Here is a 25,332-nt window from a genome sequence, read left to right on the forward strand (position 1 = left end):
GCTCAACTGAAATGGTATTCCTCTCGTCTTACTTGGTGAGGGTATGGTGAACAGATATGGATAATATAGAGGCAATACATTTGTACGTGGAACATCCCTTTTCTTAATCTCACTCTCGACTGCAAAACTAATAATAAGCATGGTAATTGCATGCTTTCAGAGTTTCATATATAAAGGCCCATATTATTCGTTGTTCCAAACTTTTGAGAAGGTGAAAAGATTTGGTCCTGTGATTTGGCAAAAATTGTTTCAGGATTCCACCCAGTTCCACAAGCATACTTTTGAAAATGAATCAAAATAAAATATACAAATAACCTTAAGAAAATAAAACAATTGAACAAAAATTCTTTCCAGCGAATTAACATATGCAGGGATAAAAGATAACCATCTTTAGATTTGTCTGAGTGTAAAATAAATTCAAATTATTTTTTTTCTTCATTAAATGAATTGTGATATATAGCATGCTATTGCATTAAAACATAAGTTTGAGCAACTCTACTGCCATTTCTCCAGTAGCCAAATGACGAACACAAGAACAGTCAGAATGACACACGCTCAACATTTCAACAATAAAACACGATCTCTCTTATTTCCATAAACTGAATTGTCTTTGGAGAAAACCAAATCATAACGACTTATGACTCATATAAAATCGAGAGAATGTTCTTGTAATGAATTGACGCAATGGGTATGTCATCAAGCAACATCCCTGCCCGGCTGCCGAAGCTCCCGGGTATGCCTACGGGTAGTCATGACCTCGGGTTCCGTAGCCGCAGGGCATAAAGCGGTGACATGCACAAGCCAGTGATCAATTTTTCTTTTCTTTTTCTTACTTTCTTTCCCCCATGAAACTCATCTACACCATGTTCACAATGGAACGATTTCCTTTCAGAATGACTAACGGTTGTTTGCGGCTTCAAATGTTTTATTTTCTTAGTTTTTGTTTCAGTTTGTTTTCAAATATCGGGTGACTGATTCTGAAAGGACAAACTAAAAGCATGGATATGCGTTTACATATTTTGAAGGTTTTATTTTCAAACTTGCAATGAATATTGACATTGAGCACTTTATATGTGTTAAAGTAGAACAATTTTAATTCAATCGATATTCAGTTAATGAAATCGACCAACAACCATTTTACAATAAAAAAAAGGATCGCGCACTCTAACCAGGATCATTTTAAAAACATATATACACTAATCATTTCCGCTTTGAGAAAATTCATGAACTTCATTTAGGCCTATATGAAGAAGATTCCAGGCTTGTAGATTTTCAAAATTGTTGAAGATACAGAACTGAAGGGAGTATCCATTGCAACGTGTACTTCAAATTCAAACGATTTATAATTGTATTTATTTTTTTCCATCTTCAAGAAAAGATAAATGAAAAAAAAAACGAATGAATTACAGATCGTTTTTATTACGAAATGTGGAAAGATTAACAAGGAAAAGGTAACATTTACCACAATTGCGAATGGACTGTTAATCACCATGCTATCATTAATTTGGGGCAAATCTATAGCATTTTTTTATTCGGATGTAGCCTTATATCTTAAGTTATGTTTTCTGTTGAATCTAATTGCTTCGCCGGCGCATGTCAGCACAATTATAATGAATGACAAGATTCGGTGAAGAGAGTTATAATGTAAATATTTTTTAATAAAAAATAATTAATTAAACCAAATCATAAAGGCCTATCATTTGTATAGTCTGTCTGACATTTCATCTGTTATATACAATAATGTTTGATGCTAAAAAATGTACAATGCTGTTTTGTATTGTATTGTACCCTGTCCCTCCAAACAAGAAATCACGGAGTTTGAAGCTCCTTGAAAGAAGGATAACCCACCAAAATAAATGGGAAAGGAGAATAGCGCTGGAAATGATAGCTAGCTATCAAGCTTCGAATAGTGGATAGCAGAATCCGATGATGACGTTTTGTAGAGTATTTGAGTGCATTCATAGAACAGACAGGGAAGATAATACTACCCTGTCATCGGGATAGGCTACTCGACCAATGAGTGACACTACTATTCAAAGACAGACATCATGGGGTTCATGTACTTTCCCTAAACGGTTAGGAGAAGAATCGCTCCGATATTAAACATCCTAGTGCTTCTGATGAAGATGGGAGCTATTTTATTCTGTTACTTCTAATGACTAAACCGAAAATGAGAAAAAAAATTATCTTTTATTTTCACTCCTTTTAAAAATCAATATACCGACGGATATAAGACGCTCAGTTGAATTTGAAGGTAAAAATTATTCGTCATACTAACTATTTAGTTCATTCTCCCAATCAGAATAAAAGCAGTGCTTTGTTTGGATTATTTTGTTGTTGTTGTTGCTGCTGTTTTAAGAGCGAAAGAGTAAATGTATAGCATCTCAATATAAATATTTTATAAGCGTCATGTGTAGATAGAGGCTGTCCATCTCAAAACAAGCAGAATAGGCTACTGATCTATATAATTTTAAAAACCAATAGATATACCAAGAAAAAAATACGAAGGTAATAAATCATCTATGATCTTATATGGAGTATGATATATATCTTAAAAAAACAAGCATGAATTAATTATGCCTCATTAGGCCTACCTAAAAAAAAATACTGATAAGTCATAGTTATCAATTTAGATAACATTCAATACGTCAAGCATAAAAAAGATCACATCCTAAAATATATCAGAAGTATAACCCCATTCTGATCACCATAAATATACAATCATAGTCATAAAGTCAATCAGGTTAGTAATAGGGTACAGCCAACGAAATCCATGTCCTGCCGTTTTCCTGTTTCTTGTTACTTGAATACAATGACCACAAAACGGACTTAACGTCTTCCCTCTCCTTGAATTAACTCGATGACAAATATCGTCAGCTCAAACCAATTACTGAAGTATATTACAATCACATAATTACTTAATTCAATTACAACCAATTAATCTCACTTTCCGACAGAGACGACTTAACCGTTTCGGAAATTCGAAGGATAGAACTATCAGTCTCATATAAAAGGTAAGTGAAGGGGTTGCAAGAAGTAAACTTTGTGTAGTTATGAATACTTGTGAATACTTTTTTTTTCAAAAATTGTTTTTCATTATTGGAAATTTATATTAAAAAATAATATTGAAATAAAGTGGTTGTGTAGCATTATATAAAAGAATAATAACTTTTACATAAACATGATAAATGAAAGTAATATGAATTTAGGAATAATTACAACTAATATTATTTATATTAAAAACAAAGTTTTACGCAACTTGTGAATTTTATCTTGAATTTGATGGTTATTTCAAAACGCCAAACGTTGTGTCTAACCCTAAAGGATACATAACTGAGATGAGGATATATGAAAAATATGTACCATTTATCTTTATTTTATACCCAGTGTACCCTAATCACACTAATCTAATTTTGCTATATCATTGGCAAAATCCCACAAACTTAATGATCGGTTTGTATTCATTCGCTAACTCTCTGCGACCCCTTGCTTCAATTGTCGGCTAATTTACCATTTCGAGACGAATCTTTCCGATTGGTTACGTAACATCGTGACAATATCTTGACGGCATCAAACATGTGCGCATTTTCATTGTGATGATACTTTTATGGTTCTTAGCAATTATAACCACGTAAGAAAAAAAATATATAGACAGACTGGAAGACTATAGTCTCATTCAGGTGTTTAATGACCCCATTTTTAGAGTTTTCCGACAAGTAATGTTCCTTGTTCGGTGACTCTGCAAGCTGAAGCCCGGATGTCAATGAGCAAAAAGTTCTTTAATCTGAAAAAAAATAGAATATTACTGAATTCTCTACATGCAAATGCATGTAGTCGTAACCGACTACATCCACATAAGATGATAATAAAATAATTGGGCGTTGTGGCGTGCGCCTGTAATCCAAGCTATGTGGGGAAGTTACAATTTGATGCAGATATTCAAGATTCAAGCCCCTGTCATGTCTTTCCGGCGTTTAATGTTGGTCCCAGACATAAATAATCATATATGATTGATACACGTCTAACAAAACTCACATACACACGCACACGAGCGCTGGTGTGAAGCATTCTAAGCCTTTCTCGAAGCGCACGAAAAAAATAATAAAAGCTGTTAATGAAAATGCATGATAATTTTTTTTTTATTTTAAACAAAATTCACAAGAACTGACCAATGAACTTTGAAGAGGATGACGTAGCGTCAGGTCATGTAAGAGAGCGTTTTAATACAGTGAATGATAAAATGTTGTCCTCTTTTTCCTCACGAGCGTTAACGAGATGTATAGTCAGACATGAAGTACCCGGATGTTCACCTGTTGTGTGTTTACTGATGAAGCAATTAAAGTGTCATTGGTCATTAATATAACTGTCTTCATTAATGAGTATGGAAGGTAATAGCCTTTCCTATGGCCAATGCATTTGCACTATCATGCTTTATATTCCTGTAAATCATATGAATGAATAATGCAACAGCGTATAAAGTCTCTATTCAATTTCAGGGTTACGCATTTTTTGTTTAACTTTATAGTCATCAATATAATATAAATTCTCTTCATAATAAAGCAGATATTAATTGAGCGTAATACATTATAATAATATACAATTTCACATCTCCAATGTTGGTCCAAACTATTTTTTTTTAATTTTTGGCAATATAGGAGCAAAATGCTGAATATTATAATATACTACACAAAAGGTGTGTGGTGTGAATGGTTCATTTATTTGCATACTTTGTGATGCAGTTTGTATGGAAAATTAAAATAAAAACCTCAAATTTTCATTAAAATCAGAAAAAGAATGATGACATTTTTAAGTTTTGCATTATTTGGTGAAACAGCATTGTATGTAATGAGCGAGCTGATTGTGTCATATCCCCGCTTATTCTTCTGCATAATATTATTATTTCCATCCTGCAATACCCTTTAAATCAACAGGCAACTTTCGAAAATGACCCATGATAAAATAAATTGTCCAGCGAATGCCGTATTTTGTAATACCTGTAATTCTATTTCATATGGGTGTATAGCGGTATTATTCAGAATGTTTGGCACTTGGCACTATCCGGTTATCCCGTAATCAAAGTTTACAGTTCCCGAACAATAGCAAGATCGAAGAGCATCTGATTTGCTAAAGTTTGATTTCAGAATCACTTTCATTATAAAAAATGCCTGCATGCTATCAGCCGTTTTACTCGCAAACTTAAAAATTCGAAACATCATGCATTTGTAAGTTAATGGGTACAATTGAAAACTGCGTCCACCTTATACATGCATGCAAATGGAAAACTTTCACATCTCCGCAAATGAATCGAGCGCAATATATTGGTTCTTTTCGGCATCGATTGATGATTTTTTAATTGAGATAAATAGGGACCTGTGGACGAACAGCTGAGGCGTGTACTCAAAGCAGACGATTGGATTTCCAATCAGTGTCTCACTCGTCACTTCCCGCCTAAATTATTTTCAAGTCTAGGTCAGACATTGCGTTACACTAGAGGTTGACGTTGCCTTGAAAGTAAACTTCGATAGACATTGAGATCAAATCTGCATCTCGATCCAATATCAGACCAACACATAATTTAACCAACAGTCGTACACTGAAATAATAACAAAAGGCAATGTTCTCATATACAGGAAAAGCAAGGGATGCGAAGATTAAAAAATGAAAGAGTGAAGAAATTGGAACATCATTCACTGTGTCGACTAGGATAATATATCAACAATCCGCAAAATCAATGATCTGAAACAAATATTTTTCGGATTAGAGCTTTATGAAAATCTAAATATAATTTAGAAGTCTGAAACAAAATTACATAATGGTAAAGAAGTAGAAGAAAACAATGGAAACAGGTATCCGTTCTTCTCGAAACATCGTAGTTTTCTTCAATCTGTGCAATCAGCAGTTATATGAACTGAACCTATTAAGAAGTTTAGCAGATGTGGCCCCACTCGTAATCAAATGTGTGGCGGCAGAATTCAAACCACGCATCGCTTCACAAATGTCCATCAAACTGATGTATACATCTTCACAACGTGCCTTTTTTATTTGAGTACTGCTATTCTATACATTGCAGTATACTTCTTGATAGTACGTCTTATGTGAAAAATTCTAACAGAATCGGAACCCAATTTACATGTATGGCAAATTAGTCATTAATTTAAATCGATTAAAAATCATTAAAACATCACTACACCACGTCAAAACACATAAACCATTATGTGAATAGGTATAATTTGTCATAATTTTGGAAATAAATAGGACCTTTATCAAATAAATAAAAAGATACGTAGATTAATAAATTATAATCAAACTAGTAAATGACCCAATAAATGAAGTACTCAACGGACGAATACAAAAATTCAATCATGAATTTTAGGATATACTTGATGTCGTATGTCGACATTGGATGCACGCACAAGTACGCGATAGCAACATAACAATAAGATGTAACATAACACATGATGTTCCCACAAAGAAATAACTCTCTGCCTTGACTAGATTATCATCATGCAATAAGCATTTTTAGAACACACAGTCTTAACCCCCTGTCTTAATGGAGTAACCTACGTGGAAGGGTTCACGTTTCACAGAATTATTAATTCAAGTGATTTTCTAAATTCTTAATCATTTAACACTTAAACTACTAACCTCTTTAAATGCTTTGAATTCGAAATTCTTCATATTCATTCCCTATTCCCCCCCCCCCCCTCCTTCATCCGTATCCTATCTATGCTTATACTGGTACTTATTTCAATTTGAGTATTAATATCCCGTAAGTCTACCAATCACTGCTTCGTCACATGTCACTCTACAAAGCCTAATATCGAATGAATTTCCGCAAATTATTCTACAGGTTGATCCTAAATCAACATGGAGAAGAAGAATATCAGTTCCATTTACGGTTACTAACCGAATTCTCCGCCAGGTATGAGCAAATAAATAGACTACAATGTACAGTGGCGGTAGAAGACAAAGAAAACATTAAAAATTGAAACAAACCGACCGCGGATCAGTGAGTGCATGGAGTCTGATGGATATTCTGTAGAAAGAAAGGGCTTTAACCCGGGCCTCCTATCACGCTCAGGACTGTTTGATTTAATTTACGTAATTAGTTTTGCAATTTCGGGTCTTCTTTGTTTGCAGTGCACAAAACACATGTCAGGGACTACACGAAGTCCGTAAGAGCAATGTACACTGCTCTTGTGTCAAACCATGTAATTGTTACATAGTAATGATTGTATTTAAAATAGTTACCATTTTAAGATCGCTTAACTATGAAATTATTGGTTATTGGAGACATTAGACTGGATTTGCAACGCCCCCCCCCCCCCCGTCCAACATAATCTCTTCATTTTTCATTTCACTCTTTTTTCCTTCTCCAAGATTAGATGAGCGGAGAAATCAAATGGAGCAAGAAGGCACGTAAGGCCTACATTCCATCCTAGAAAGTAGGACAGTGCTATCGTATTACTATCTCTAAATATAAAGAGACAACATTATCAAGGTCAAGGCAAGGGGGAACGTTCATACTACAAGAAAACTTGCTAACATTGCCGAGCTATATATACAAGAGTGCTATACCAGAGGATGAATTCGAGGGGGAGATTGAGGTCTTTACCCACCGAACAACATGAACATACTTCTCAACATTAAGGTGAACGCTGATATAAAACAAGATCGTTATCCCTTTAACCACCGAGTCAGAGTCTCAAGTCTTGCAATTCTCTTTTCATTCTTCCTAATAGCGTATCCATCCAAAGTAATCGAATATACTGAACTTCCATTGTAAATATATATATATATATATATTTGTACTTATTAGGATTCTATATAGTTCCCATCTCCCAAATAACACGGTTGGGGAATATAATGATTACAAACATATGGCTATTCTCTAAGTAAGCCTTTTTATAATTGTAAGTTTAGAATTACATAAGTCAAATCATATTCTTTTCATGTCACTCTTCGTACTAATCAGAGTCCGTGGCAATCGATATTTATGACGACATTTTGGCATCATACGTGCGTTGCTGCCAATTTTTAGTGTCTTTGTTCATGGCAATGTCGTATAAGTGTCAACATCCAACATAAGTGGTACAACGCGAGGAGAATGTTAACATCAAAAGGCCTATATGATTAATAAGTTCGTTTTGTATGTCTGCAAGTCAATTTATATCAAATGACACTATATTTAAATTAAAGCAAATCAACGATCATATTTCTAATAGGACACCCTTCCTTTTTTAGTTGTTTGGTGAAAAATGTAAGCAAAATGATTATTAAAAAAAATGCGCATAACGCTGAGAGGGCAAATGTCATGTTCAGTCTCTCATTTGGTTACAATTAAAAAAATATTGATTATTATCATGGCCGTAAATATTCACAATTGATTCATACACGCCATAATCCAAAAGAACAGTAACACCATTCAGATCAAAGTCCACATAAGCTTACTAAAGGTACATATTATCACAATGTGTGCGTCCACTCAGGGTTTTTTATTTCAATTTTTCAATTTTTTTCAGATCAAGAAATCTCCGCCGCGTGGGCGAATATAATCATGGAATGGCCATGATATTCAAGAATTTGTCCAAAAGTAGGTCCGACGTAATGATGATGTGCTTCATTCCCTTTTAAATGTGGATCATAGTTCAAAGAGAGATTTTAAGTATCCGTTTGCACTGCACATTTTCTCGATTCGAATTGCGCAAAAATTTTAACAGGCTAACATATAGTGCATTGTTATTAGTTCCACACATTTCAGAAGTTGCACCAACAGGCTTCAGTAACGTAATAAGTCGACAAAGTGAGAGGTCAAAATCTTGAACAGGATTTTTTTTAGAGTCCAGTGAGTGGGCGAAGCGAGCGAGAATTATTTTTGACTTTTTATGTTACGAGAAGCTAATGTTGTGATAGATTTTGAACATGTACGGACGTGAAAATCTTAATTTTATCTTTTTTTATGTTTCTACATTATCGATATATTATTCAGTTGTGTTTAAAAACTAATCACATAGGCCTTATAATAAAGAAAAACATCAAAATGATGTCAAAAATTTATGAAATAGTATAAACCTACACTGTTGCGCTTTATAACTAGAAAATATCTAACTTAGTATTTGTCTAAAATATGTTCATTTTTTTATAATCAAGGAAAATTGGGTGCATACATAAGGTCACTAATCGAATGGAAAAAAATACCGCTGAGTAAAGAGACGCTGGGAAATGCAAATCAACTGAGAAGTCCAACATGAACAAGGTGTAGGCATAAATGGTGCTATGGTGACAAAGGAAACGAATAGAGGGGAGGAAAAGAGAGGAAGATGAAGAATTGGTTTGACGACAGAGCCCTTGGTAGGATAGCTTCACGGTTCGGTAGAGAAAGACTAGAGTTATGAGGGATGACTGTACAAATAAAAACAAGCCTTACATGACATATCTGACTTTAAATTCATGTACCAATCGTTGCTTTAGCTAAACGAGCCGAATCTTTGAATGAACGCGCTTTAATATGAATATGAATAATTCGTGGCTACTATGGTAACAGCAAGATTCTCCCAAAGCAGTGGTACAACTATTATTAAAATTTAGAAATAGTTGGAAAGCACATCATGATAACTGAGCCGCTGACAGCCACTAGTCTTGTAATTTCTTTCCTTTCCATTTTAAGTCAATATCCTCTAACTTTGTATCAATATTTTTCAATATTATTAACTGAAGGTGTGTTTCCTATTAAAAAAATATATAATTCATTCATGTAGGAAAAAACCTTAATACTGAAAATCATTTCTACCGAGGTAAAATCACAACGAATATATGCCCCGGTAACCGTTCATAAAGAGCAGACAGAATTAAATTTAATACATATGTTGCGTTCTCTGCGTATATACATAATTTATACTAGTTATAGCCATCCACTACGCTGATCTACCGAGTAATCGTTAGTTTGACTTATTTGAAGGCGTTTAACCTTTAAAGGTACTATATCTATTTTGTTCGATTAATATAAGCAGGGAATTCCATCCATTACGTATAGAGAACGCAATACCATACATCTAACGTCGCATAAATACTTCACCGAGCTCACAAACACACCCACACTCACACGGGAAGACAAGGGGCCATCACGACACATTACAGCCCCATGTGATATGATCGGTGTGGGTTGGGACAGATAAGATTTAGAAACTTAATACTTGTTGAATGTCAAGGCCTTTGCGTCCTACACAGAACCGTACATGTTGACGACTGTACTACTACCATGACGGTGTCTGGTTAGCTTTCGTGCATTGCAAAAACAAAACTACAACGTCGAGCTAAGGTATAATTCCTTATAGAGAGCAGTTTCAAGACCCATTTTTCCAGGGAGTTGAGAGGAGAAAACCTACCTTTGTATTATGTATACTAGCTATTATCGTAAAGCTCATAAATGTACCACGAAATAGACACAAAATTGAAATACTATATATTCATGCGTAACCCTTTCCAACGGGGGTACCACTACTATCCTTTTATCGAAAAAAAATGGGTAGGCTTACAATGCAGGATACATGGAGCATATATAACACAACAATTGGTGACTTCCAATGTGACTGGTGTATTATGACGGTCCCCATTGATCCGACTTCAAGCAGGAATACAACTTCGGTTCTTGTTTCAACATATTAAGACTTTGTCGGAATTAAACATCCCAAAAAAGTCCTTTCACAATGCGCTCCCTAAAGCCCCAAAATAATAATTCCATTGAAAGTCATTAGATTACCTGTTTAAAACCAGCTCCTTTTTGTCACTTCATTCAACTCGACCTAGTAGGGCCTATACATACCTACAAAGTAACCAAAATATCTATATTAGTTTTGCCCGCGGTATGTCAGATAAACTGCCATCTTCACCATTAATCATACTGATGCATAATGACATGACTAGTAACCCCCATGTATTTGAAGACATATCATGTAACATTCTGGCAACTCAACTGCACTACTCATCGCATAGCAATGCTAATTTGTTGACAATTACCTGGAATGTAACGCTATACGATGGAGATTATATGCTTTTTGACTTCTTAAGTACCAAGGTAAAGAAATCATGGAGGCTGATACATTAGGGGAACAAACACCCTATCTTACGAAATGGTGGAAGTAAATTTTTAGGTATATATGCATAAAGATCGGCTGAATTGAAATTCTAGACATTATACGTTTTCCAGAAGAATAAAAGATTACAAGACAAACTATGTTATCCTTTGTTTTATGGGATTTTTCTATGCACATTAACTAAATAAATCATTATTGTATTCTTTATAAGATGAATAATGCAGTTACGAAGGATCCTCGTAAACGGAATCAATAATCTGAGAAAATACTCCAAATCAGATTGAGCATAGACGTTTAAGTCAAGCACGTCTGTGTAGGATTCTTCCCAAGAATATTTCCCACGAATATGAGAACATTAATAAAGACGTGAATATCAGCTTACAATCATGAGACAGACATGAGACAAATTCTGAACATCATTGAAGATGGGAAGCTTGTAATCTGAGCTGATAGAGATCATGATTAAACTGATTAACTCGGGATATATCAAGATCCTTCTCTGCGAAGGTATGTGTAGACAGAATGCATGTACACCAAAGGCATCAGGAATGGCATCTTCTGTTCTAGCAAATGAATTCGGGATAGATAGTATAGCTTCTGGGTCTACTAACTCTGATAATAGCTTTGATATGTGCTGAATCCGTATACATTTGCATGGTCGACAGAAATATCAGACACAAAATGACAAAGTCCTGAATAATTACATTATAAAACTTTCATTTAAATACAAACAACGCCAGAAATCCCGATTTTTTGCAGGATCCAATGCTTGCATTTCCTGATTTCCCAGATGATAAGATCGTAAATAGAATATTTCTCGAAAATGGGAAGTATTTTATCACTAATCCAAATTCAAACCCAAACTAACTTCAATAGGAGAGCTGATAAATAGATTTAACATGGTAAACATTAAATTAAAAACAGGCGAACATGTCCGATCCTTCGCAAATAAAGTTATTTATAACGAAAATTATTTTCTCCGTGAAGCAGTCTTTACCAGTGCTCACCTCATTTTAAAGGATCTAAAAATAAACATGGATACCAATGCAGGTAAAGTGGGAAGGTAGTAAAATTTCGCCTTTAACTGAGATTCCAAGATTTCTGGATTTCCCCAATGCATGCATGGTGTAGAGAAACCGACGTGAAGATGGTAGATGAGAACTTTAAGACAGCCTAATTGCGATTGGCATTGCCACCCGGCCGGTGGCTAATCCTACATGGGTTGTCTTTCAGTTGGGTCCTCATCTCAGGTTGCCCTTAGAATCCACAGAGGCTACAATCGGAAGAGAATCAAAAGGATATTTCTAGCACGTTGCCTAATCCCCTCATTCGTTCCAGAGAGGGAAAGCAATTGAAATGGGGGCTCATGAAGATGAATCAGTAGGGATGGAGCCAGATGTTGTAGTCGATGAAGAAGACGAGGGGCGGCGAGTGGAAATAGCAAATAGGCCACATAGTACAATGACTAGAGCTGTTGGGAACCAGCAACCTTCCATTGTCCATCACATGAAGGGGATGGCCATCCCTAAAAGTTCCAATTACCCCCATCATCTTTGTACCTTATATTATATCAATGGGGGCGGGGCCCAGTTTCCTTATTTTTAATATAGTTCCGCCCCTACACCCCGGTAACTTCCCTTCGCCATGCATCTCTCTACCTTCGGTCAACGAAACCGAGAAGGTAGAGGATTGCATCTTCTATGCCCACGTCTCTGTAATCCACGGACTGATGGCAAGGTAAATACGCCATGATAGGCAGGGACCATATTCTCTTCAAATCGCTTTCTTTAGTCTCCATATCCAGACTTGTGTCACGAATTCATCGAAAAAGCATGGGATCCCAAATAAATTCATAATTTACCCCTATACAACTTAAACACTTGGAAGAGTGAGTCCTTGTAAAAGCATAATTAAACTGACGTGGTGGGCACAAATAATATTATATGTAAAAAACTTTCTAAAGTTATCTCTACATACATAGTCTTGGTAATTCCCTCCCCCAAATACATGTCACTATTCCAATGAACTACTAGATTGAATGAATGTATCTGCCTTAAAACGATTATGATGTGAAAGCTAAATCTAAAAATGTGTTTTATTGTATATCATACTACATATGAGGACACTATTTCTATGATAATCTGACAGTCAAGCTTCTTTCTTAGCTTCGTAATCGCCATCCAACAAAACCATGACACCTTTTTATAAATCTTAAATGGGACTGAATCTGTCATTGATTTAGAGTCCAATCGGGATGATTGTAACAATTAATCAGTACAGGGGCCCGTTGCAGAAAGAGTTGCAATCAAACGCATCTATAAAAAATCACGCGCAACTTCATTTTCAACAAATCAACAGCGCGCATTTCGGACTTGCGATTGATTTTTTGACTTGCGTTTAAACGCAACTCTTTCTGCAACGGGCCCCAGGCATAGCTACATATTATACCAAGTTAACTTTCCCATTTAGGGCGAAATGGAAATGCCTCTAGTTACACTATCATCGCATCCTTGCGAGTATCGAAGAGACAGCCGCGCTGATATTCAATATATGGGACCAAAGCACAGCGGAACAGAAGGCAATATTGCCCACGTGAAATGTGAGCGCATGGGACTAAGAGGAAAAATATTATTAGAGATTCTGTAGAGAATGTGCGGTGTGTCTGTGGCATGTATTAACACCGGATAGAAACTCAGAAAACGTCGACTGTCTTTACTTTATGAAAGGAAAGAGATAGAGTCCAACGAACTTTTATTAAAGGGTGATTGATTACCTGAAGTCCAACTATACGGTCATATATTTCCATGGAAACAATATCAGCATTATGAAGTCCATAAGTCCCAACATTTCGGAAAAACAGTTTTTATTATATATATATAACCGAAATTGTGAATACCAATTATGGGACTCGTTTTGTGTATTGATTGGAATTAATTTTTGTATGAGCCGAACAATGTCGTTTTTTTTTAAATGGCGCTGCCTCAATAATTATCATGATTATGTATATATATATATATCCCCCCCCAAAAAAAAAGACTTTAGATTCATGTCTTAATCAATAGTTGATCGAGCAACATCCAGCTATGCGAAAAATGGATATCCTAATTGCATAATGTGTTGGTGACGATTATGAACTCTTTGAGAGTCTACAATCATGGCACTTTTGAAGTGAAAATTTCTCGGCACATACTCGTCACCCTTGCCGTTCAACCAAACTATGTAGTTTTACATGATCGCCGCTATCGTCATAATTTTGAGTAGTATGACCGCAATGAAGTAGGCCTAGATACTCAACATCAGTTCAACATTCATAGGCTAAGATGCCTAAGAAAAACGGTTTATCATCGCAATACCTTCACTCGTCGGCTCACTTCAAAAGAGAGATATTCAGCATTATATTACTTCAGATATTTGGAAACATTTCTTCCTCGTGAAACATTAGCGTCATACTCCAGCAAAGGTATGGATAATCCAACACTAACAAAATATTACCTATATACTTCGAGAAAACTCGGAGAATTCCCTTACAGCTTTCATTTCTCGTCGCTGCTCCCAACGTTAAGAACGATATTGTCAACGATTATTTGAAAATTATGATATGAAGAATTTTCTATTTACAAGCGACAATAAAAGCTTACATTTGTATTCATCGAGGTCTCTTTTTTCCCCAAAAGATCAAAGGGTTAATAATCTATCAACCTGACTGGTCAATAATTAAACTAAACTATCTCTTCATAATTTTGTTCTCAAATATTATAATTTATTTCTCCAACATCAACATCTCGTTCTCCAATTATAGATAAACCATTTACAATCTAAACTATTCTCCTTCAACAATCACTGTGTTGCTGCTTGCTCACAACACTATTCTCAGTACCGCAAGTTATCTCTACACAAAGAAACTCTAACCCTGATCATTTTGAATGAAAATGCAAAATTATCTCGCATAGTGACATTATACAGCTCCTCATGGATCATCCATACACGAAAGGAACTACAATCTGCAGCATAGGATGTTGAAAACATGGAGAGGGAATTATTGGTGACCATGTGTGTGGATTTAAACACTTTTTCAAGCGGGTGATAATGCCTCCTGAGAGACCGTAAAAACTCGGTCAAGACGCGCTCGGAATCTCAAGATTGAAACAAACATGATGGGAGCAGCGAAAGAACCTACTCCGTCTGTCTTACAATCCGCTCTGCTCATATCATAGTTTTATACAGGAACAGTACACCCCCCCCCCCTCCACAAAAAGTAAATATATAGAACAGAATTTCAATTTTTAAAGTATGACACGAACGATTGTCCGCCATAATATTCAACTAGCTATGTACAAATGAACGAAAGTGCCCACTCAACCAACCAAAGTCGGGGTACAAACATACATGGTAAACAGAGACAGCGGAAACCGGGGGGGGGGGGCTGGGTTGGCTTCAGCCACCCCCCTTTTTTCCAAAATCCGTGCACAAAAATACAATAAAATGACCATCTGATGTGATTTTTGCATGGTCAGCCCCCCCCCCCTTAAAACCGTTCCGCGATCCCTGAATCAATCGTATACTAAGGCTGCAACCCCCCCCCCCCCGCCCGCCAGCACCTACCCCGTCATCACCTCAATTGCCAAATGGCAACCTGGAAAATTATAACAGTATGTACGTAGAACCCCTTATTTTTTAATCTTACAACCCCTAAGTACTTTGGCCTTGATATTAGAAAAACCTATGTTTTTTCATGTTTTTGTTGGTTTTTATTTAAGAGGAAAATTGGTAAAAACAAACTACCAATAACTTATGGATAAGACTACTCTAATCGAAATCTAAATAAAATAAAGAAATTATTATTTCAATCAGATGTAAAATAATAATTTATAGCTTTACGTAGACCTCAATGTTAGATAAGTTGGCCACAGCGTGGCGGTAAAGAAATAAGAGAGTCGATCGATTAAGTCGAGTCTTTTGTTGTTGTTGGTTGTTTTTTATCATCTATATTTGGGGTGGTTCCAATTGGGTTGTTGGGACTACATGGAATTTCAAATACTTTGATTCTGTATTTTTAGAATAATTAAGCTATTCGTTGAACCATAACAGAGTAAACTATAAAGATCATGTCATGGTCCATGTAAAGTCAAAAAGGTGCTATGCAGAAACATTGTCACTGCAGCTGTCATGTTATCCACCAATAACATGAAGAATAATTATACTAAATTATTATTGGGTTTAAAAAAATTAAATACATTTATTCAGACTATATTTCGGAGGTTAAAAATACTCTGGTAGGTGTATCTTTTAATTATAATCTGTAACTCAAGAAATTTTCTGTTGAGTTCATTCATCCGAATCTTGAACATGCTGAAGGGCAAATACAGCAATATTTAAGATGTGACGTAAATACATGTACATCAACATGTTACTGCATTTATGTGATCGTTATGTGCACTCTCTATATTTACACCAAAATATCAGTAAAGGTAACTTTTGACAATGTTGAACCAAAATTTATATATAGGTCTAAATATTCGCAAAATGTAAACGGGTGTGTTCAACTATCACTTATGGATTCATTCAAATGAAAAACTAGAAATACACAGAATAAAACGATGTTTGAATTTTTATAAAATGCTGTTAATAACCTTACAGTAGTCGTTAAGTTTAAATAATCATGATTAATTATAGAGAAGGAAAATACTGTAGGGAGGGGGTGGGGTTGTTGGGGTGGTTTGATTGGGATATAAAACAATTTTCTGTTCTGTCTGGTATTGCCATGTTCATCTCGACCTGTCATGGGAATGGATGTGCGGTAACTGGGATAAGATGATTGCTAAAATTTTGTCTGATTTTTTTCATACATGCTTCATGCTTGTATTCATGTCATTAACTGTATTGTATTCATATCTATATGCTTGTATGTGATTGTGCTTCTTATAGAAGCGAATAAAGTAGTTATTGGTCCTATTATTATATAGTCGACAACTTTGTACAAAAAAAAGGTTTTCATTGTGTAGAGAGGGATTGGTCTGTCTGTCTTTATGTACATCTCCCCAGTGTGTATACACCAATCAACTGCTTCCTAACTAGTGTTCATCTATAATAAAATTTTGTTTTAATAATCTGGCCATTGTTCTATTCCCGTTTCTAACGTATATAGACGAAATTATTATTGTTATTCATGAAGCACATAAAGATTGCAGTCTTACCTGCCTGCCTTTGTGACTATCATTTCTGTACCCAAGGAATGAAACTCGTCCCATAACGCTTTCATCTCTAATCTAACTTCGACCCCTGCGACTTTCGCACTCATCGGTTTCTCATCCGCCTGCCTTCTCTTCTTCAGCGCCTGCATATCCTGTTCCCCGGAACTCTCCCGTCGACCGTCTCCTCCGATTCCGCTGCCACTGCTTGGGCTGCCATCGCTGCCGTACGTCATAGGGGACGACTCGCCCGTATGTGAGCGATCGCTAACCGAGTTCTTTCGCTTTGGATTGGGACTGGTGACGTCTGTCTGTCCGTTAAGATTTCCCGCACTGAGGTGGTTTGTGTCACCATAGTCGCCATTCGTTCTTGAATCATTCGTTCCTAAAAAAAGAGTAGCAAATTATTAATTATTTGGTGGGATGGCAAGGGTAATATTTGTTTTATAAGGAACATGCAGAATAATAGGTCGAGAAATGCAAGTCTTCTGTGTAGGCCTATTGCAGAATTTCACAAGAGGACTATGCAAACACAAACGGAACATTTCTCGCTTTCATAGATTCATATCCTTTTTTCAATATTTTTCTTTTACAAAATATTCTTCTACGTATAAAATGAAGGATTGTATTTTGGAGAAAGAAGCAGATACATCACGTCCAATCATTAGGAAAGTTACAATTGTCATCATGGTGCCCCTTCAACGTGATCTATATGCCTTTATTTCAATTTAACATATATGACATAATGACATGAATACAAACTGACTGCCATTTTGAAACTAAAAATTTTCTATACATTCCCAAAAGTACGATATTTTAGTTTACGTAATTGATTGTTTGTAAATGCTTGATTGTTAATGGTGCTATACGAACTCATTCTAAATAGTATTTTGTAAATGTATGTTTCTAAATAATATTATAAGATTTATTTCATTTTCATCTTTCATTTCATTAAAAGGGAATGTGATAAAGACCAAAAAATTAGCAATTTTAACGTTTTATAAGGGAGAGTTTTGTTCAAATTTAGTATATATTTAAAACAAAGAGCGAGCAAATCATTTCATCCGATGGAAGATCTCAAAGGAAAACTTGCTTCCTTCTAGATTTCCTTTCCAATTCTAATATATCGAAACTATATAAAGGGAAAGATGACACAGGTTGTTGCTTGAGCACGAGGGGTCCGATTCCAGCATGGGCCCCTGATATCCTGATGAGTTTGCCTTGTAGCGGGCAATTAAAATAAGAGAGGGGACGAAATCTTTATAAGACATTTCTCTTAATTGTTTTTTATCCTTGTAAATCAGAAGGGCATACAATTTTACATATTTTGGTAAACAAATCACGTCATCGCTGACGGCATTATCTGAACAGTAATCAGTCAATAAAAGATTCTATAATTTCGATGAGGCGGGATATCTCAATCGGTTGACCGGTTTTTTCGCAATTAATGTGAACCGGGTTCGATTCACACCAATGCGCTAGTTCCCTTTCTTATACATGGTTATTTATCGTTATACAACCATTGCTGTCACTTACAGTACAACGGTTTGCTTGCTTACAAACATTCATGCTTTCTTACAAATCAAGTAAAGAAAAGCCCAAAGCTGCACATCAAAATCGGGAAAGGAATAACGAAACTATCATTTCGCCGGCCATAATATTAAACATCATGATGATATTATGGCCGGCGAAAAAGTAGATCTGCATGTCCTCGTGAATATACATACATGTACAATAAGCTAACTGATGACGCCATCTTCACATTCAATTGTTTTGCATCTTTATTACATGATACTATTAATTCAAATTTCTATGGAATAGAAAAGGGACTGTCGACTAAGTCTAGGCCTATATGTAAGATGATCATTACTGCATACTTTTGTTAAAAGGGAGACTTGTTATATAGACATGTCTAAAAAAATAAATAATAATGATTAAAGGGATGTTCCGGGCAGAAGATAATCATATTTATATCTCAGTAAATAGAGTAAAACTCACAAAGCAAAATATTTAAAATTTGATCAAAATCGAATGACAAATAACAAAGTTATTGAATTTTAAGGATTTCAATTATTCTGGTGAAACTGTTCTCGGCATTTCTTCATGAATATTCATTAGGTGTACTGATGTCACATCCCCATTTGTTCTTTCGTATTTTATTATATGAAATTAGATTTATTCAACATTTTCTACTAAAACAATTAAATCGACAACTAATTTAGTGCATTAATGTTTTCTTGCTGCAACATATTTCATAATGGAGACACATCATTTACACATTTATGAAAAAATGAAACAGTTATGATATGTAATAAAGAAAGTGGGATGTGACATCATCAGCCCACCTAACATGCCTAATGAATATTCATGAAGACGTGCCTAGAACTGCTTCATCGGAATAATGCAAGTCTTAAAAATTCAATAAATTTGTTATTTTGTTATCCGATTTCGATGAAATTTTCAGCATTTTGCTTTGTGAATTTTATTCCATTTATTTAGATAGAAATATCTTCAGCCCGGAGTATCCCTTTAATGAAAAAGAAAGAAGGGACATTAGCACATTTACATATTCATAACAGCGTGCATATTTCTAACATTTACAATACAATAACCCCATTATTTTTCATCGGATTTTTGATGAAATTTTTTTGACTCTCTGTTTGTCAAATTCTACTCCATTTAAAATAAGTCAATCCCGTTATCCATTAAATTGAATAAAGATGTAAAATAATATTTAAAGTTCTCACAAGAAGGGTTAATGCAGAAATGTTTGTGAATACACTGCAAAAACCCCTGTGTTTAGATGACCACATCAGAGAAATGTTGAAACATACTTTATTTGGGTCAACAATAAATATGATTTAAACACCACAATTCAGTGTTAAACAGCATTATTTGACTCTCGTTTAGACGTTGCTTCAATACCTATCTACTGTAGTTGGATCAGAATAGGAATGCGGTCGTTTGTGAAGGGCAAAAATCCATTTTCTTTTGTGGTTATAGTTTGTTTGTTTGTTTTGGAGGGTTTATTTTTTTCTTTGTTTCAGAGAGGGTCACTTTGGATATCAGAACAGATGACTTGCCTATATGGTTTACGCATAGGATTTGCAATGTTAACTATATTTCAACATTATTTTTTCACACCTCCGAAACGTGCTACTTTCATTTGAAAATGAACAGATCCCGATGTAGTGTACTTGAGCACCAAATCGACACTGAAAGATAAAGATAAGACGATGATATGTTCCTTTAAAACAGCATCTTCTCGTGATCATTGGCGGCAATCAACTAGGTCCACCGAGACTCATTTGTCGATAAAGATTTGAGTATCCCTCTTGGATAACGACTACTCTACATAGCAAGACGATAATTTACCCAGGCGGCTTGGCGGATGCAACACGGGGTGATTAAGAAATCGAGAATAATCGAAAGGCATTAACTCCTATCACAATCACTGCATATCTGAGTAACGTTTCTATTAGCCCGATAGCTATGCGTTTTGAGAGAAATTATCTTACAGCTACTCGGGAATAAAGAACTATACCTGAAGGAAATTCGAACAGGTGCCAATTGTCTTACTTTCTACCAAGCCTTAAAAGGTTTTAACTTTTCTCTCTATTGACATACCCAAAATATACATGTATATATTTCTAAAATTCCTTGGAGCTTATCATGAAGGGTCAGAAGGGACTTATGTCACTTATCGGACGTTTTATAAGACAGTTACCATGGTAACAGTGCTTTTTAACCAATCAAACTCAAGGTTATCTTATCAACCTATAAATGTTGGAGAAAGAAGATCTTTTCTCTATTCTTATTAAGAAACATACTACAACACAAAAATATTTATGTTGAAAATATAACTTCGGTGATTATTGTTGTCCATCAATTTGTTAAAATCATAATTGTTGATTTGTTGATATTGTTATAAATACTGCTGATGGCATTCTTCATCTCTTGCTTTTTTACGCCAATCGCTCTCGTTGCGGAAATGGAAACACCACTAACATGACTAACGGCATGAACGGGAGCTCTTTTGTACTCGACACTCGAAGAAAAACATTTTGATCTAATCGCGTGACGACGTCACTTCACGTACTTAAAATTCAGGTTCATAAAAAAAAGTGTACTGTAATGCTTTAGGAGAACATTGAAGCAGGCCTGAATAGAAAAACTGAGTTGGTTTTATAATTGTTACGACTTGATGACATCATTTTTAGCTTGTGCAATCAATGCAACTCCAAAAATCAACGCAAATATATTTTTGAGCCAACCAGATGCATGTATTTCATGTAGCGTCAGCCCGTGGCTTCAGCATCCCCCTCCCCCATCTCGTTATGATTTTTACACGGTCACCCCGTACTCCCCCTCCACCTTTGAATCCGTTCCGCAGCCCCTGTTGATATTGCATATTCTCATTGATACGGACAAAATAACTATAAAATCAAAGAACTGTTAATACTGAAACAACAAACCAAGTATACAGTTAAAACATAATTCAATTTCGATTAAATATTCTACATTTTCATTTTTTACATTAGAGTTAGTTTCATTCCTGGCACAAAGAGCATGCTTTTTATAGTATGATAAATAATTTCATCTGAAAAGGACTGTTAGTATTATTGGCAAGTCTATTCTATTTAATTCTGTTGTAGAGAGAGACTCCATTTACACTTGCACTTCTTGTATTGAAAAAATATTAATTATTACATTATAGCTTAATAAAACGTTGCTATGATATTGAAATATCGAAGCGTTTTGTTATCATGAAGTAATGATTCTGTTCGATGATGTAAATTATATAAGAAGTTCGTTGACATAAAGTTAAAGAATAACAAAGTCATAATGTCCTCTGAAAATACAATCAGACTTGTTGATGACCAGTAAGAAGGCCTACCTGGCTCTTCCCTTCACATGTTAAAGTATCCATAATCATTATCACCACATTCATACCACCACCATTTCCGCTATCATCAGCCAATAATTGGTACTAATCAAACATGTAAAATCTACTAGATACTTCATTAATACCAGGTCTTTATTTGCGCACCAAAGCTTAACTTCATTTCAACAAACATATTCGACACAAGTTTGATTAAATAATGACCCTTTTCCTCTCAGATCGAGTCCAAAACTAAAGTCCAGCTGGACAAATCTCCATTCACAACAACCCTAATAGTGGTGAAAGATAACCACATTATTCATGAATTGAAACATTCATTATGTGCCAACCACGATCTGTTATGCCAAAACTTTATAGAAGCCAAAAACAAAAATTTAGAAGCCAAAGAATGTTGTATAATAATCACTGTAATTCTTACATGAAATTATGGCTTTCTAAACTGAGGTAAAATTCAAAACAATTTAGACACGATGGCAATTGTTTATAGAAAATATTCACCATGAACAAAAATACAGGCTTGAAAAGGTATATCGTATCAGAAATGATATCTTAATAGTATCTCCATTTGGTAGATAGAAAATACGACAGAATTCAATCACCGTGTTTTCATTAATATCTTTCAAAATGACGCTATACGAATATAAGAAATAAAAAATGAATTCCATAGTCGCGATGAAGCAGCTCAAGTTCATGTTGTTATTTCTATAGCATCGAATTTCTAAATATTCAAAATTAACTCTTAATTTTAAGTTAACATAAATTCTGATATGAATTCCATACTTAAAAGATAATAATAATAAATATATTTTATATCTTACATCAATATATTGTTATCATTTCACTTATCACCCTTAGCCAGTCTACGATGTGTCTATTCAACGGAACACCTCATTTGTATGTGGAAGTCCCACTAAATACAAGATAAGCTCACTCATGTACGTAAAGATATCTTGATGTTTACCTGAAAAGCAAAACTGGCTTCGCAAATCCCAGCTTAGATCATGCAGAAGGTATTTCCGAACCTGATGTTAAGGTTTTAGAAATAAAGAACACCCCTAAATTTATTCAAATAAATGAAGCAAATATGAATATGCTTTGATTCTAATTCTGTTCTCCGATATTGTTAAAATGACACCTAAACATCAACGAAAATTTCATCATAATCAAAAGTTCTGTTACCTTAGTAAGAAATTCATGCATAAATGTATAACCAGAATTTTATTTTCTTCTTTGTCATCCTTCTTTTATTCCAAAAGAAATCAAAGCCTGGCATGACAAAAAGCGCTCTTATATAATGAATTGGATGTTGAATTACAATGCTTGATGGTATTCTTGACGTTACCTTTAACAGTTCCATCTTCAATTTTGATGCAGACGATTCACCAGCGTCTGAACCTACAGATTAAAGGCGGGAAGTGTGAATTTATGTCTCCCGCTCTTCTCCTAACATTGATTGTGGCATGAAATTATTTTCTTGACGCGCACAAGAGGGATGATGCGTGTTTGAGTTGATTGCACATGGCAGGTTAGATTGAGATTGAACTTCCGATTGGTTCAGCTATACACACTTCTGATTGGATAACTTCAGACCAGATATAATACTTGCTATTCAACGGGATTATTCAATTGGTTTGGCTATACTCTGATTGGATAGACAAAAGTTCAGACCGGTTATAGTATTTGCTGATTATTCAATATCCAATCGAGTAGATACCAATGTTGCGCTTACCACGAATGCAAATGACACTAAAAAAGAATCTTGGATCTTGTGTTCACGAATAAAAGCACCATCTTCAATGATCAAACGGATCTTATCTCCGATCATTGTGACATACAACTCATTTATATCATTATACAAATATGATAGATAAAATAAAATAATTGTTATTATTATCATTAGCATTGTTATTGTTATTATCGTCATAATAATAATCATTATCATTATCATCGTCATCATCATCATTTATTTTTACCATTATCATTATGAAGTATACATACATTATATAGACATCAATATCAGATTCAATTCGAATCAAATTCAATTAAAAACTGAGGGGGAAGAACTTCGGGAATGCAAGTCGAAGAACAGTAATGAAATATGATAAATTAGTATCTAATAGTTGATATAAAAATATTTGATATCAGAATGTAATCGATATCATATAGGCTGGAAAATTCAAATTTGATCTTTATCGTCCTAAATTTCTTTAAACAGAAATGAGTAACAAAATTTACGTTTGTATGTAGAAGCACACTGTAATCATCATTTCTTGCAGGTTCAACGACCTATGCTTTCCGTTTTTAGAAGTAAGTCGTGTTTTATCATATTGATTGGATTATTTTGTCTGATTCTCTACAGATTGAACTTTTAATTTGGAAGTATAAGTTGAGTTTCTCGGAAATGAATGGTAAGGGGATACTTCCATTGCCATTTTGATATCATTGTCCATTCTTCCTGTGACCTATAATTCGGCCAGGATTGTACAATCCTTCCCCCTTTTAATACAGTCCGCCCTAGCCCCCTCCCAACTTATGTTTACTCCCAAGTCCTTTCGCGCGCTTTTCCTCTGATCAGTCTCGACACCAGGCAAAGCAATTTTATTTTTTATTTATTTTTTTATCTATTCAATCTTGATTCTAAAAAAAAATGCTATCAGCTTAAAACTACTTTTCATCTAGACCTTGAAAATTGATATGTACGTCACGTGGTGCTATTTATCATAACACCTCAGATTAAATATTTAAAAAAACATCTGGAATGAGCGTATAAAAACTCATGAATACGCCTCTTAAGTCCAATGTTAGAACTTCACATTGAATTTTACAAAATAACTTGAAAAGGATTAAGAAACATGTTAATGTGGAAGTTATTAGCAAACTAGCCAACCTACCGGCACCAACCCGCCCCCCCCCAAAAAAAAAAAATGAAAGCTAAACTTTGCTATGGGCACTTACTATACCTTAATTATCAAAAATAAAATCATCAATCAGCATTTTATTTCTAAATCAATGAAAATAGCGGGGAAAATAAAACTTGTGCAAACCGTATTTAGCTGAACGGCTGAAGCCAGGCTGGGGCAGAAGTTCATTAGAAGCAGACGACATCAGAGCAATATTGATCGCACATGATCGCTACAGATTTGTTTCT

At 34.9% G+C, this 25,332-nt stretch overlaps 1 protein-coding gene across 3 annotated transcripts in view; it reads right to left on the reverse strand.

Annotated features, from left to right (window-relative positions):
• Positions 1-25,332, reverse strand: part of LOC121409220 (T-box transcription factor TBX1-like) — a 42,744-nt gene that overhangs the window by 10,014 nt on the left and 7,398 nt on the right. For all 3 annotated transcript variants that reach the window (XM_041601080.1, XM_041601079.1, XM_041601078.1), the window contains exon 2: positions 17,288-17,666. In XM_041601080.1, coding sequence (XP_041457014.1) covers positions 17,288-17,666 — 379 coding nt within the window. The remainder of the gene's footprint in view (positions 1-17,287; positions 17,667-25,332) is intronic.

The sequence above is a fragment of the Lytechinus variegatus genome, chromosome 2 (genome assembly GCF_018143015.1).
Source record: "Lytechinus variegatus isolate NC3 chromosome 2, Lvar_3.0, whole genome shotgun sequence".
Lineage (NCBI taxonomy): Eukaryota > Metazoa > Echinodermata > Echinoidea > Temnopleuroida > Toxopneustidae > Lytechinus > Lytechinus variegatus.